This window comes from Aspergillus ambiguus, assembly GCF_047715705.1.
Source record: "Aspergillus ambiguus strain CBS 117.58 unplaced genomic scaffold BDV59scaffold_25, whole genome shotgun sequence".
Lineage (NCBI taxonomy): Eukaryota > Fungi > Ascomycota > Eurotiomycetes > Eurotiales > Aspergillaceae > Aspergillus > Aspergillus ambiguus.
In genome coordinates this window covers 9,181-24,595 of record NW_027395538.1, presented here as the reverse complement: position 1 = coordinate 24,595, position 15,415 = coordinate 9,181, and the positions used below count along the sequence as shown (strand labels likewise).

General features: G+C 47.9%; 4 protein-coding genes across 4 annotated transcripts in view; 1 reads left to right on the top strand and 3 right to left on the bottom strand.

The window, feature by feature from the left end:
* Positions 1–3,375: 3,375 nt before the first annotated feature.
* BDV59DRAFT_66972 (uncharacterized protein) lies at positions 3,376–4,422 on the bottom strand. The gene has a single exon (XM_073696887.1). It carries the CDS (start codon positions 4,287–4,289, stop codon positions 3,642–3,644), a length of 648 nt encoding a protein of 215 aa, XP_073546085.1. The 5' UTR covers positions 4,290–4,422; the 3' UTR covers positions 3,376–3,641.
* Positions 4,423–6,371: 1,949 nt separating this feature from the next.
* BDV59DRAFT_209007 (uncharacterized protein) lies at positions 6,372–8,600 on the bottom strand (the record flags this gene model as incomplete). The annotated part of the gene is made up of 1 exon (XM_073695309.1): positions 6,372–8,600. The coding sequence occupies one exon, from the start codon at positions 8,598–8,600 to the stop codon at positions 6,372–6,374; it is 2,229 nt and encodes a 742-aa protein (XP_073546084.1).
* Positions 8,601–13,596: 4,996 nt separating this feature from the next.
* The window catches only part of hrmA, a 1,892-nt gene continuing 73 nt past the window's right edge, over positions 13,597–15,415 (bottom strand). Inside the window, exons 2-5 of the mRNA XM_073690344.1 lie at positions 14,837–15,415; positions 14,437–14,781; positions 13,873–14,374; positions 13,597–13,824 (exon numbers count right to left, since the gene is read on the bottom strand). Of these exons, the coding sequence (XP_073546082.1) occupies positions 14,127–14,374; positions 14,437–14,781; positions 14,837–15,260 (1,017 nt within the window). The 5' untranslated portion in view covers positions 15,261–15,415 and the 3' untranslated portion in view covers positions 13,597–13,824; positions 13,873–14,126. The remainder of the gene's footprint in view (positions 13,825–13,872; positions 14,375–14,436; positions 14,782–14,836) is intronic.
* Positions 13,795–14,115, top strand: BDV59DRAFT_194301 (uncharacterized protein; the record flags this gene model as incomplete). The annotated part of the gene is made up of 2 exons (XM_073692370.1): positions 13,795–13,824; positions 13,873–14,115. 2 exons carry the CDS (start codon positions 13,795–13,797, stop codon positions 14,113–14,115), a joined length of 273 nt encoding a protein of 90 aa, XP_073546083.1.

Here is a 15,415-nt window from a genome sequence, read left to right as displayed (position 1 = left end):
ACGACGAACCAGCCAGAAGGGAGCGGGGAGCGGAACGGGTATCGACTCCAACGAGGTGACCAAGGTGGCCAAAGCCTTGAATGAGCGGGTCAGATGGCTTTCCCCTTCACCTCAACAAACTCATCCACTTCTATCACTCTTTGGCTTCCCTCTTCCTTCCCAATGTATCTCTTGAAACTCCTCGACACTGTCACTCCTGTCTCGAATATATTCTGTCTAGTTTGGCTGCACCCTTAAATAGGACCTTTTCTTGGATCTCGACTTCCAAGTAGAGGCTACTAGGCTACTAGCCCACTCGCTGGCTTGCTGGGCCTCGTTCACTCTTTGGGAAAGGATGAAGAAGTTATGGTATGCCTCAGCGAGCCATTAGCCCTCAGCCACCGGGACTCTACTATGATCATTTGTCGACGCAGGTTCCGGTCATGGGCTTCCTTTGGACTCGTGCTCGAGAGTTGAAAGAGTGAAAGCGAAGCAGCCACCAACGGTTGTTCTTGCCGAACCATAAGGTGAAAGGTAGGAGCGGTAAATTGTGTACCACTCAGTAAAGGAGCAATGTCGCTGAGTCCAGGCAGTGGGTGAATCTCCACTCAAAAGCCTCGCTGGGCAGGCCTTCGGCTATAGCCGATGTTAGTGACCCGTCCAAGGTCCCTCACAGCGCTTCGTTTCTTGTCCTTGATTACTGGATACTACCTCTCATAGTAATAAAATCATTTCTGCAGACCTACATTCTGCACAAACTTGTGTATAGACACCTGTAGATTACCATGGTCCATTTGGCAACCGGGACGCTTGATCGACTCATGGGACTCAAAATAAGCGTGATGTGCAACGGGGGTTGTATCGTGGAGTGTGCTTTTTGTCTTTTGCCATTGGATCCTGTTCGCGACTCCTTCCATTTAGGGCTAGACCGATTAATCGTTGGTGCCAGAGACCACTGTCCAAAGGACCGGCTCCACGATGACGTAGCTCATCAGCGATGATGCCTCTCGTGCAATCCCTCCAAGTTTTGTCGAGAGTAGGAATAGACTGGATACTTCTGAATACTTGCTAGCATATTATGTCCCTTTTGTAAACTTCCGTATATCAGCGCAGATCAGACGTCCATGGTACGAACGTGAGGAGCCATCGAACGTGGTGCTTTTTGCTAGTAGGTAACCAAATGGGCCAGACCACCTAAGCGAGCAGGGACTTTCAGACCTCTACCCTCGTGGACCTCATCCGCGAAGAGAGAAAATAGTTTAGATGAAGCTGGTGACAGATGGTCAGTGTAGCCGTTCCGCAGATAGGCGATGTTTGTTTCCATATCAAAGCACAATGCCGGGTCGAATTGACCACTGCCGAGCGCAAGCTGATGTCCTCACTTCCCAACATGAGTCGGATGAGATGTCAGTTGGATGCTGCGAAATCTCTGGTATTAGGACAGCCACATTTCTTTTGTGTAGGATGAGAATGCATACAACTACTTGTGCTAAGAGGCCGACATATAAAGATGTGCAATAGTAAGAATGTGGAGGTCTATCTGTTTATATGTCTGTTGAGTATTGTGTGAGCCCGATTCTATCCCTATATGCGTACATAGCAGTTAGATGTGGCCGTTATTATATTTCACAAACGGGCTTGCGCATCACAACGGCCTATACAATGACTGATAAAAAGCTGACATTGGGAAACCGCATCAAGAACCCCTGATGGCAGATATCATATATTGATTGACAGGCGAGGAAGCACATGATAGTATCAATAGGGCGAGAGCTCTAATGGACGGTTACGCTACTACCTTCCCGAGACCCACTTGTGAGGTCGAGACGAGGCCCAGAACGCGTTATCGCTCTGGCTGAGTCTCCGCTGCCGCTCGAATATTCTCGATTTCGTCTCGGTTCGGCTCAGTGAATGACAGCAAGTTTCGAGCCACCTACAGCTCCTTGGAGGTGGCAGATGGTGGGTTCTTGTTTCCCGGTACGCGGACAAAGCGATGTGCTGGCAGCTTCGTGTCTAAAGTGAGCTCATTTCATTCCGGATATTCCCAGTGATTGGGGTTTAAAGAGCATCTCTATGTTTATTAAACAGAAGGCATAGCGGTCGCCTCCAAACGATGAACTATGCGATTGCCGGTGACGGATCTATGCGTGATATATTCTCCGTTTAAGTCCTGGCCACGTTTATGAAAGCTCCATTCCTGCGGAGATCTAGGCGGATTGATCGACCCAGATACTTTTCTTATATATGTAATCTAGGTAAATTCGTGGACCGGAAGCTCGCTCACTTGTGCAATCCACAACATCCGCGTCGCCGGCCGATTCGTACTGGAAGTGGGCGTCGACAGCTCGCGACCGTCCAGAGCGCAGAATAGGAACTCATGCGCAGTCAGAATAACAGTGCCAACGTTAATATCAAAGGAAGGCCCGGTTTCTTGGATAAAGCGAAAACCCCGCCAAGTAACTCTTAAGATTCTTTGCCAGAACGCAGGTGACATGACAGATCTAGATCAGGTCCTGGTACTGGCCACCATCTCGGCTTTACCCAGTTACCGTTGGAGTTGGATCACACAAATACCTGGTGGCTGCTTTGTTCTCGTTTCTCTTGCAAGCCAAATTAAGCACAGAATCAAAGGAAACTCCGGGCCTAGGAACCCACCCTACCGCGGTCTGCTGCCGCGACAAACGCCGTACTCTGGGACAGTATTATATAGAAGGCCCAGCTATGTTCATTGAGAGGCCCCCATTCTGAAAGCGAGCATCCAAGGATACTCCTGCGTAACTTGACGAGAACTGAGGCTCGATCGATGTTTGTGCAGCAAATGTCGTAGTGAGTCAGCCGTTGCCTTCGCTGTCAAACCGCAAATCCTCCTGCCAGTAGACCTGATGAGGAGTCGGTTCGAAGTGAGGTTCCGATAAAAGATAATTTTTCATGCAGAGGTAACGAACAGATAGGAACACCTATCGAGAAAGACTTGTCGCGCATCCAGGGCCAATATACCTCCTTCGCATACCTGGAAGCTCTATGGATCAGCTCTATCAATTTAAAAATTCCGTAATATGTTTGTGTACTAGCCGCAACACTTTCAATGGGCCCATCAATGTACTGTAAGTGGAGGTTAGGAGAATCCATCGAATGACCGGGGGAGGACACTCACTATTCTATCCTGACCTTCGAACAATCCTCTGAACGCAATATACAAGTGCCAGTCATGTCGTTGAGATAAATCGGGAGGCTGCGGAGTGTGAAGAACACGGCCAAGATGAGAATGCGTGGGGATTTGGGGTGATACAGCCAATTTTTAAGATGGGAATCAGGCACCACCCCATCCTGCAGCTCAAAAATGTGTCAGTATCTGAATGTTGCATTGAATACGGCTGCCATGTTGCCACGCTGACAGGCCAATAGGCAAACGCAAACCATCAGCCCCTCACTTCTCCCGCGATTACCGCACAAGTGTCGAGTCGGTCGGATGGTCGATTATGCGTTCGCGTTTTCCATCCGTGACCGGCAGATAAAGACAATATACGACGATTTCGTCATTGCTTCACCGGATCTCACTATCAGTCAAACGATGGACCCATCCACGAAGCGTATCGCTATTTTCTCTGGCGTAGAACTGAAGCAATCCAATGGTGGCAAGATGGAAGCACTTGCACAACTTTCTATTCGGCTTGCTGCAAGTTTGGAAAAATTATTGCAGATAAGTAGCCTTGGAGAGAGGAAAGAGGAGCCCTGTCCCCTTTTGCCAACCGTCTTGAATCAGCGCCATCAAACGCTGTGTCTGGGATATCCATCGCCCCTTCGGGGTCGGCGGCGTAAATCTTGTCCTGCAGCACAACCAAGGGCCGCGTTAGATGATGTGGACGCGAGGATGAGAATGGAAACAATACCTTGAGCCCGACTGGTATCACCTTGAGCCTGAAATTTGCACACAAAGTCCTCCGTAAGGAAACAGAGGAGTCGGGAAGCGGTATGTCCTTGGGCCGAGTACAGTGAATCGGTGGTGTCGAGAGGGGAAGATCGTTTAGGTCTCGCGCTGGGTTTCTTTGACGCGACGGACCAGAGGAAGACTGAACGGAGGGGTCAAACCTAGTACGGTCCGTGAGCTGTGTTGAGAGACTCCTCGTTTCTAAGTCATCCATCGGTCTAGGCCGTTTTTGAGGTGTTGATGCGTTTCTTGAGGGCATCTTTCGCTTTCGGTGTCGGAGCGAACCGCGGTCGTGACTCTTATGCGGAGGTGACGAGGGAGGCGTCGGGTTGTGCTGTACTTGGACGCGTTGGAGCCGAGTATATATGTCTTGACTTCTCATTTATGAAGTTCAATACAGTACGATCGTGTTGCTTCCGTCAAACATATGTGCACGGACCGGCGTCGATCTTCGATGGGTATGGGAGTTAAAAGTCGTCGTCCATGTTGCCGAGGGAACTGTGAATCACGTGATAATGAGATTCCAGAACAAGGCTAAGTTGCCTCACGGGTTGGTCAAGAGCTTCTCAAAATGGGAACACCTCATTCATCCATATTCAGAAAGGGGATCCGATATCGCCACCGAGTGGGTCCCCTCCTAGATGACTTTCGCTAACCACAGCGTCGTGCTTGACGCTCAGCCAGCCATTATTCCAGCGTTCGCAGCGAGGGTGATTCCCTGATAATTGACTCAGCCAATGGTATGTCGGGGTCAGGACTAGCAGTGTGCGGGTGCAAGTCCGTTTGAAGTAGCCAATAAGCCTGCTTCATCTGATACAGTACCTTCATTGACGGACCCCATGACGTCACATGGGAACAATCACCATCTAGTCAGGTATGTTCTCAGCAAGCCAACTTGCGTGTCCCAGCCAAGGTTAGTCCACCTACGCTGAGACTGTCACGGCAACTTACCTTCAGAGAAATAACAGATAATGGATCAGGAGTAGGAGACCGTGCTTCCAGTAATTACAGGTTGCTGCTCCTACGTGCTGATTTGGCAGCTAAGCAACCGAGTGCCTGCACCCACGGGCACGGCTTAAGTCCTATTGGATGGTCAAAGAAGGATTGGCGAGCTACGTTCTGACCAAACGAGAAAAGTGGCAATGCAGGAAGTGGTGTGTATCAAACAACATCGGACACCAAGATAAGTCACGTGCTGCCCCAGATATTGAAGCGCCCATGAACTTATGGCAAGCACAACTGTCTACGTTCCTGCCAGGGCTGTATCCTCGTTGGATATGCGTCGCTGAGGTAAGTAGCGAGATTTCTGGCAGTAGCCCATGATGGCCTCCCATTTACTCAAGTTTTCCCTCAGTCCCATGTGGTGGATACCTCAGCAGTCCAGCGAGACGAACATGGTCTTAGGGCTCCTTTAGTCGCTGAGACGCATAGCTGGCACCCAGTAAGTGAGTGCTCATTGAGCCTGCTTAGGCTCAAGCCATTTAAAAAGAACGATCGTCTCCTTTGTTATGTTCAGTATTCACAACGTACAGTAACTGGTCTATCCGAGTGAAGGACCTGCGTGGTGGCATCACAGCAGCACATGCAAGCCGTCCCAGGGTCAGTCTTGACAAGCCGAGCTCGATGTGTTCTAACCTTGAGAAAGGCCACAGCTTCGACACAAAGGCGTCTTCCGAAGATGCCGCCGTTGAACCATATCCCTGTTCTTGTCGCTCGGTGTGATATCGGTCGAACAGATGGTGAGATTGTTGGGATGATCTACAAGGCAAAGGGATGAATATTGACTGCTTCGGAAGTGTCAGATGACACAACGGCATAAAACAAACCAGGCGTCCAGGATACCTTGGACGCACAAAGTACTGTTCCTTTCGTGGTATGTTCGATGCATGTCTGACTGCTCTCGGTCTCTCACAGCGACATATACAGGAATCTTCCTTGTGTGGACAGGCAGTGTTTTTTTTTCCGAGTATAAAAGTGTGACAAAGATGGAGAATGTGAGATAAGGCGTGCCACCATCGGTCCAACTGGAAAATTGGCGGAGCGGCCACGAACAGCATGACTTCGACGACCAGAGTGTTACCAGTTGTGGTGATCTCGAGCTTCAAAGATGTCTTTTACCTAGGTCTCGTACTGAATCGGTGCCTCGATGTGCATGGCGCAAGTACACTGATGATAAGACATTGTTGAAAAGTTACACAAGACAGAAACGATTTTGAGTGAGCTCCCTATACTCACGAATGTCAGTTGGCTGGGGTGGCGGTTGCAACAACCTTACTTGGATGCCCAAAAGATGGAAGGAGGTCCAAGTCGTCTGCTTTTGTACGAAGAGACCTCACTAATATTACGGATTGGTGGGTCGATCCCATTAACTGAATCATATCAAAAGACTAAGCTAATACGAATCATCTATAGTTCAGACCACGGACATATTCCATTCCTCCACCTGGGCTGACTTATCCAAGTCTTACTCTCTGCCCTTCGTTTCTGCCAAAAGATATCGAAGGCACAATTTCTTTTCCATCGCAAATGCCTCGAGGATTGTATCCTGGTGGTTCCCATAAAACTCGTATTTACCATCCCGGATCTCAGCTTCCGTCGCCCATGCGAAACTTTCATGTTCTTCGGGATTTAAAACGATGTCCGCCTGAATTGCTTGCTTAGGCACGGTGTCGGAGACATTAATGATGTATGAAAAACCGATCCATTCACGCAATTCGCCTGGCTTCGGACGGCTCCATTTTTGTACCGAAAGGGGCCGAACAATGTCAGACAAATGTAAGCCGGTCTCCTCAGCAACCTCCCGCTTGATGGCCTCTTGTAGTGTGGCATCTCCGCTTTCAACGCATCCACCTGGGCCGCTTTCCCAATATCCGGCTTTGCTATCCCCAGGAGCGCGTTTGACAAGAAGGGCTCGAGGCTCAGCAGGGTCCTCGGCTCTGCCGTTCGCACCAGGCAAAGGAACGTGGTGCTGCCATGTGAAGATCACAGCACTTACTCTGATGCTGACGACTCGCCCATGGACTTTGAATCTATCCGGAAAGCCTTGGATACGGAATTGAGATAGATCTGCTTCGTGATGGATATCGAAATCGTTCGACTGTTTGCCTAGCCACCGCGAAACGTCACAAACTGCGGCCAGGGGGCGTTTCCTGTATCGCAAGAGATAGCTTTGGAGCTCTGCTGCACTGTAAAGCTGTGGAGGGACTTCCTTTGCGAAAATAGCAGCCAGCTGGATGATAATCTCTGTTGTCCACTTTGAACAAGCCGGCGACGATTGCGGTCGGATATATCCGTTTGGCTCTCGGAGCCCCATGACATGGGCGTCGGCGGGCTTCATGTAGAATGCAAGAAAATGTTCTTGTATAGCCAATGAGTCTGCGCAACCAAAGTGAACCGTCATATCAATACGCCCTGGACGTAGTAGAGCGTCATCTAGCTTCCCGACGTCGTTGGTGGTCATAATCAGAATGCGACCTTCCTGAGCCGACACACCATCAATGACATTGAGGAACGCAGAAAGAGTGATGCCGTTCGATGGTACGTTGCGATTTTCGGTATCAAATTCATCGCCCGGCGCATCTTCATCATTCAAGTTCTCCCCTTCTCGTCGCACAGTGTTGTCCATTCTGCGTTTTGGCATGCCAGCCTGATCCACATCTTCGAAAAGAACGATGCACCGTTTTGGAAGTGATTGGAAAAGCAGTGCAAGGCTATTTTCATCCAAATGGTTGGCGCGGAGGCTAAGCATGAAAATATCAAGATGCACCAGGCTGGCGATCCCAAAGCATAAGCTTGATTTCCCTGTCCCCGGCGGACCGTGGAAAAGATAGCCTCGTCGATACGGGAATCCTCGAGACTGGTACCAAGAACGTGTGCTAGGGTGGAGGTACTCTTGGATATCGTTTATAAGGCATTTTTTTTGTCCGTGATCAAGTATTATGGTCGATAACGCTCGCGGTTTCTTGGTTGCGACTCGTACCCACTCAAAATTGTATCCCAATCTAAGACCCCTGCGTATACTGATGCAGTCACTTTCCTGGTCAGAGGAAGTCTTTTGCATGTCTGAAATCAGCTTTCGAAGCACATTTTTATTCCAGGGTGCCGTATAGAAATGTAAGTTCTCCATGTTAGCCACCCAAGTGATTCTGGGCGGTTCATACGGCTGACGGCACAGTAGTAACCAGCGGCCTTCGTACTTGAAATAATGGATGCGAAGAGGCGCAGGAGTGTATCGGACTCTTCGAGTTTTGTCCAGATACTTTCTCCTAAACCAGTATTGCCGTGGATTTTCCTCAAATAGTGCCTGATCTTGCTCAGAGAGCTCATCCTCTTCCACTTCCTCGTCGCTCCAAAGGGCGGACAAATTCATCCTTGTACCGGCGACAACTCGTTGTGCCTGGGATAGATCTGGACGGGAAGAAATCCAACGCATAGCATCATTGTACAGGTCGTCGTTATACCTGATCTCAACTGCGGTTGCAAAGGAGAGAATAAATGACTGCAATCGACCCCGCAAGGTTTCAGCGGCATAGGTCCATAATGCAAACGATGCCACGACAACGAGTATGTATGACGAGATGTCGGTCCGGAAATAGGAAGAGACAAGTTGGGCGAAGAAAGAATAGCCTGGAATGAAGTTTTCAAGCAGCGCTTCGAATGGCATTATGCCGGGGCTGGGGCTAGGTGAATCCATTTTCTGACAGCGAACTTGGTGTTGATTTTGTTGACTGTTCACTAACCAAGGGGACAAAGGCTCACCAACTTATAGTCTCCGGGCTCATTAATCTCTAGTCCTGGAAGAATTTGCGTCGTCTCGGATGCCTGCGTCGTGACTTTCCCGCGCAAGGCGTGCATAAGTCTACTCGTGCCCCGTGGGTGGAGCTTTGTGGCCTTGAGATTCACTATTGGCCGGCGCAGAAGTCAAAGCAGGGACTACATTCGTGTAGTGACCAAATATGATATCTGATCGCCCGATTGGTGGGCAAACTAGGGTGATGCGCCATTATTTTGGTTACCATACACCAGAATATGGTTGAAAGCGGAGTTCGAGATAGGACAAACTTGTCTCATCATTCAGCCACGAAATAGGCGAGCAGCACGAACGCGTAATGCAGGCAAGCGGACCATGCTAGCCTGATGCAAGCTACTCCCATCTAAGAAAAGAAAAGAAAACTGATGAGGGTACGTTGGCCTGTTTTGGGAATCCTGGTCCAACGGGCGGTCTTTTCTGTTATTACCGCTGACATGGAGTTCCTGCGATGTCGTATGCTGAAGAACGTTTATGCAGGGAAGAATTGTGACTCTACTACTTCTATGATCTCGGTGGCTACATGTACGGTCCATCAACTCTTGTGCTGTGTCAGTGATCACAAATATCAGTCACATGGCACAATCGGAGCATTGGGGTGTGTCTGGGCAAACAAAAAGGGCAATTAAACAGGCAAAGTGGTCTCGAGCTCCCACTTTACTTGGCAAGTGAGTATTTACCCTACAAGGTCCATGGGAACTTAGAGATCGGCAAGGAAGGTCCATTGCTTAATAACTCATGAATCAGGTAATTTGGGAGACAAAAAGGTAATGATCCTCGTCAATACTCTGCTTTGTGTAGCAAGAGTAAACTGGAGATGAGCCTCAATACTTACGCAGATGCTCTCTCAATTTGTCCAATGGACCGCGTATGTACCCTTCCCTTACATACCTCCAGATGAGACTATACCTATAAGACTTAGCGTTTATCTTCATCTTTATATTATGAAAACTCACACGAAATCAAAACAGTCAAGTTCATGGGTACTTGGATACTCATGCGCGTAGATTTTGTATGCTAGGTCTCTCATGCACGGGCACAGTGTTGTAGGCTGAAAAGGGAGAACGACTGAGGGCTCTAGAAAGCTGACTGCGTGCCATTGAAGGTCAAATCCTTTGTGTTTTGACGCAGTGATTTTGTGGCAGCCGTAAGAAAACTTGATAGTCCAGTGGCTCAGACATGTTATCAAATTGTTACCAACGACTTCGGTAATTTCCCTCTTCTGTATTTCGATGTGATCTATCGGTACCCCGGCCTCGCAGTTAGATGCAAATGCCAGTGTATGAGGCATGGCGTAAAGGTATGTGTAAGTCCACTTCTGCTGTTTGCTGTCAACTTACACCAGGGCAGCGCGTCGAATAGATATACGCTGAAAGGATTCGGAACTATCTAACTAACAGCATAGTTCCGCAATGGCCCCTTCGTGTCTAACCACTTCAATTAGCTTCCCAAATGAATGTTCATGCACGTAGGAGCCAGTTTAATGATTTGGAATATCTCTAAACCAATCAATCCTGGGACCGTCTTTCTAAGGAAGCTGAACAACCCCGGGGGGCTTTGGTATGTGGGCCCTGCCAACATAAACACATACTGTCGCTATCAATTGATGCAGCAAAGGGGCTGCAGGTGGCTGCATACCCCGCCCTACACCGAGCCTGATAGACTGTGTCCCGCTCTCAATGATACATATAATTTCAATACACCAGAATATGGCACGAAGTGGATCCAAACCAAACACCGGCGTTCGGATCCAGAGGACCTGCACAGCATGCAGGGATATTGGATATCTCCCGATGGCTGCCTCTCTCCATGGCTCCTGTGATAAAGGGAAGGGTAGAAGCATTCCCAACAAGTGTTATACCGATGAGTCTTCGCCACTAACCACTGTTGCTGTGATCTTTACGGTTCGTACATGTTGTTGAAACAAAAAATGCATGCTATGTCGTCCGTTGTCAAGGTTGGTTCAAGTCCGTATGCTTTCTTTTTAGGATACTAACTATAGCAGCGTTCAACTCTGCTGCACATCTCTATTCTTCGTGTTACAGCCCAGCCAGCCATAAAGGGTCTACTGCCTCGATTTCTTCGCGCTGCTTTAAAGCACAAGGATATCTCTGGATATCTGAGTCACCAAGTCCAGTCGCTCTTAGACGTCTTCTACGTTGTCCAGAGAGATGGTTTTCTCGAAGGCGACATAGCTCAATTAGACAATCATGAATTACTCCATGAGTATGTCGAACTTTTCTTGGACAGGCTCACTGACAACGGCCTTCTTATGCTATCTCTTCTTGCTTGGCACTTTGATGCGTCATTAAGCAGCTTTCCGAGTGCGCCTTTGCCACCTTCAGGCCTTTTGAAACATTTCTCATTACAAACGGACGACCTCGCCGAACTATGCAAAATCCTACGCGACCGATACAATGAGTGTTCAGGGAGGAGGGTGTCTGTGGAGTCTTTCACGATGAAGTTCAAGACGCTTCTTGATATCCTCGAGAAAGGCTTTATTTTGTTCTTCCTGTAACCACCCTAAGGTTACGATGCCCATTCATTGTACTATATCTTCTGAGACAATATGTTTGACAGGCAATTAACCCAGTTAGTCATCCTCTGCGCAATCGAATTGTATAGTAGGCTGCTTGCAATCTATTCCTCTACGAACGTACGCTATTTACAGCTGCTCAAAGTCGTTCTCGAAATCAGCAGAATCTTTGAATACGGTTGGAGAATTTCCGGGCCTATGTTAGTAATATACCTGGCCCACCCCCTCCCTTTGCCCCGCCTCCCTTTCGGAAACAACCATAAAATTCACCATGGTGGTCTGAAGTATATCAAGATTGATCTCCTTACATATAAGGCAGCTCTGGGCAGGGTTCGCATAGGAAGTAAAAAAGGCGTCTGTCTCGGCAAACCGCCCAATGATTTGGGTTACATTATGTTCCGCTCATTTCATATTGTGAAGTGACACAAATATGTACTCAAAAGATATAATCGGACCATGAGATTCTAACGATAGACAGTATTGTATGCTTGAAAGACAAGCTCCAAAATCTCAACCAAGCAATAGCAACTACCAGCGGCGGACATCCTTATTCGGCAAACTATAGATCTAAAAACAATAGACCTTGAGCAAGCTGAAGTCTATGAACGAGACTGCTTATTACTTACTGGGTTGCCTGACGAATCGAAGGTCGCGGTATCAGAATAACCCCAGTTCGGAAAATCAGTATGAGACCGATGGTGTGACATAGCCGGAGTTGGTGACTGCATAGGTATATGCATTCGATCTCAACGAGCTAGCTCAGTCAATGAACCAAATCACAAAGGGGCCTTCTTACCTGTTGGTAGGTAATCCGGCTCAGATGTTGTTGGTGCTGCATCTTCGCAGCCTTCAGTATTCTCTCCGTAATGTTCTACCACAAAGTCAACTGTAAAGCATTGTGCGCCACGCGGTAGGTTTGTAGCACCCATCGACGTTCCGACAGACTCTTGATAGGAGGTAATAAATCTTCTAAAGTCGGATCGTCTCATTGATAGCCCTTGGTGTATATAATCCTGCATTGCACGAAAGTGTGCGTAGAGAACGTCATCTCGGGGAAAGGTTGCAAAGCATGAAGGGCAAACGAGCCGAGCCTTCGATTTTTTGATAATCTGTTTGAGAGTCTCGATTTTCTTTTGCGGACTAACCATATTGTTCCCGAAGGCATATGGCAGAGGCTGAAGATTTGTGATTTGATCACTCGAGCGATCCAGAGTATTTAATCCTTCCTGTCTAAAGTGGATTTTCTGTGCGGTCCAAGGTACTAATGCAATTCCCTACCGGATAACACGCTGTGCGTTTAGACCAAAAGCATGCGTACTGTTTATCTCAATAACTTTGCAGCGCTAGGAACAACAACCTTGACCAGCCTAACACCCATACGTACAACAAACAGCCTCGTATATCAACATTGCATAAGCATGAGAGCCAATAGATTCTCTGAGGTTGCGCCTAAATCTATTCGAAAGTGCTCAAAGGCTTGGATGGATCACGGAAGGAAATACGGCGCCGTTTGATCCCTGCCTCTTGTTGAAGTCGACCTAATTCCCGTTCGTCGAAGCCTCCTTTGCGTATGGATATTGACATCTGATCCAAATCTCTGCAGCTCCACCCAGCGTTGACTACTGCAGCCGTTGCATGTGTTCCAATGGATTTGAACTCGCTCCAGGAGCAGCGATCCTGCAAACCATCACGCGAAAACGTCACCACCAGGTCATCCATGCCTCTTTCTGGGTACGCGAATATTATGAACTGGGTAGTTTTAGTAAACATACTGGGTATAGAATAGACAGGCTTCTGACCTCTTGCTTTTGGATGCCACCTGAGGTCGACGCTGTCCATTGTCTAATCCGAAGCGGAACAAAAGTAGCAAGTAAACTTATAAGGCAGCTCATAATGAAGGAAGCATAAGGTCCGAGTAAATAGGAACGCGAAAGTTTACTGTGTGCGGGATTCTATAAGAATGACCTGATAAGTATGTACCACCATCAACACCAGAGACCCAGCATCTGCCTATATACTGCTTATGATAGTATGTGAACCGTTTTCTGATTGGGTCACATGTCCGTGGATTAATATGCTACGAACCTAAATTGGCACACCGTGATCTGTGGGCGCAGTAGAGGGCAGTAGAGGGCAGTAGAGGGCAGTAGAGGGCAGTAGAGGGCAGTAGAGGGCAGTAGGGGAAGTTGTTAAGACTGGCGAGGAGAAACCGGAAGGAGTCGGATGGTTATCGGGATGAATCGTGAAGGATGGTGAGGAATATTGTTGGGGTATGTAGAGGAGCGGGGAGTTGTGAGAGCGAATATGTGGCTAGATTGCTGTGGCGTCATAAGCCACACTTTAGGTGCAAAGACTTCGGCCCGAGCTCTTTGCTTTTTTGCCCCTCCATGAAGAACATGAAGATTTGGAAAACAGGCCGTTGACAAATACTCCGAGATCTTTTCTAACTGAATCATATCATAACCTTGTCAAACAAGAGCTTCATGGGGATTTTATGTATCTATTTTTCCACCCTACACCCGATCGACAGCGAACGCGTTTGATATGACCTCACGTATAACCCAGGAGACTCTGGTTCGTATGCCACTCTACTTTTACCAACAGTTGATTAACATTCTGTAGCGCGAACGTTGGAAAGAACTCCCCGTCGATCCGAGTACCTTCGATGATTGCATCCACCACCCCATCATTTATATCGCGCTGGAAAACTACGAGCGGAAACTATATTGCTTCCAATGTGAAGAGATTGCATTTCACAACGTGGAAGGGGATCCTATATGGAGTACAACAGGGAGTGGATTTATGGACGGCCTACCAAAACAGGTTTCTGTTATGATAAAGGAGGGAAAATATCGCTTTGCGTGACGCAGTCAATCTTAGAATGAGTAAAGCCTGGTTGCCATGAACACACCGTGGGACGAACCAACACGCAAACACATTGTGCATCCATGAGGTTGGCTTCGGCTTATGTGCAAGGTGATGCAGTCCGTGGTGGTCATCAGAAAATTGTCGATTTCCCATTTCCGCAGTTGGCTCTCTTCTATGGCTTCATAGATATGAGAGCCCAGAATGGTTGAGATTCGACTTACAGTGGCTCCACGAAATGTAAAACAGGCGTTGTCATCTAGTCATTATCGGTTATTTAGCATACTTGTGAACCCATGATGCCAGATTCTCTCTACTTACACTCATTTAAATTTAGATACCCTGTGGCATGATTTTGCAGCGGAATAGGCCCGTGTACTGAAATAAATTTGTACCACGTACTTGGGAATAACTCTTGAACTATTCCGCAATCGAAGGCTATTTCTAATTGCACGATCGCGTCTTGTTGATTGTTCCGAGGAAATTGCATCCGAACGCAATGGGTCGTTTTCCAAATATTTTCTTCCTTCTCGCGTATCCGCTTCGGAGAATTGTCGAAGGCTGCATAGACCCCTTCGTTAAGAAATTTCCGGACTTTGTCCACGCCTGCTGCATTGTAAGTCCAGCATTCGTCGGATTCCGAGATGGTTATCGGTTTCGGAAGGACTAGGAACTAGGTCAGCAAGAATTTGATTTAAAGCGAGAATCACACGCATCATGCCTTGTGGGAAAAGCAACAGCTTCATTCTCTTATACACGGCGTTTTGGCTGATGTCCCTGTTCCTGGCAATAGTTTCCATGTGATTATAAATCTTGTCGCTCAAGGGGGCTGCCTTGCACTCTTGCAGACCTTTCCACATTCCGCTAGTTTTCCAGGCCGAACTGGGAGATACGACAAGTATGAAGGGCACGAAAACATGAGGCAATCGTTCGAAAACTTCTATGTAAATATTCCGTGCTCGTTTCAATTTATCGTGCCTTTTGTATTCGTTTATTGGTCGGGGGTTCTTGCTGCGTGGTAGGCGGCCGGGTGTGATGCAAATAAGAACAATTCGCTCTTCGAATATCGATTCGTAGTCGCTGGGGATTGATTGCTGTTGATGTATGACTTTATTCATATTGCAAATGCGCTGTAGTAACTTCATCTTTGTATTTGCTTGTTAATGTCTGCACTGAACGCAGAAGATGGCGATAGAGAGCAATAGAGAGCACTACAGAGCAGTACAGAGCAGTAGAAGGCAGTAGAGGGCAGTAGAGGGCAGTAGAGGGCAGTAGAGGGCAGTAGAGGGCAGTAGAGGGC

Coding starts and splice junctions, on each gene's coding strand:
- BDV59DRAFT_66972 (XM_073696887.1), bottom strand. CDS start 4,289: ATGAGAAGTCAAGACATATATACTCGGCTCCAACGCGTCCAAGTACAG.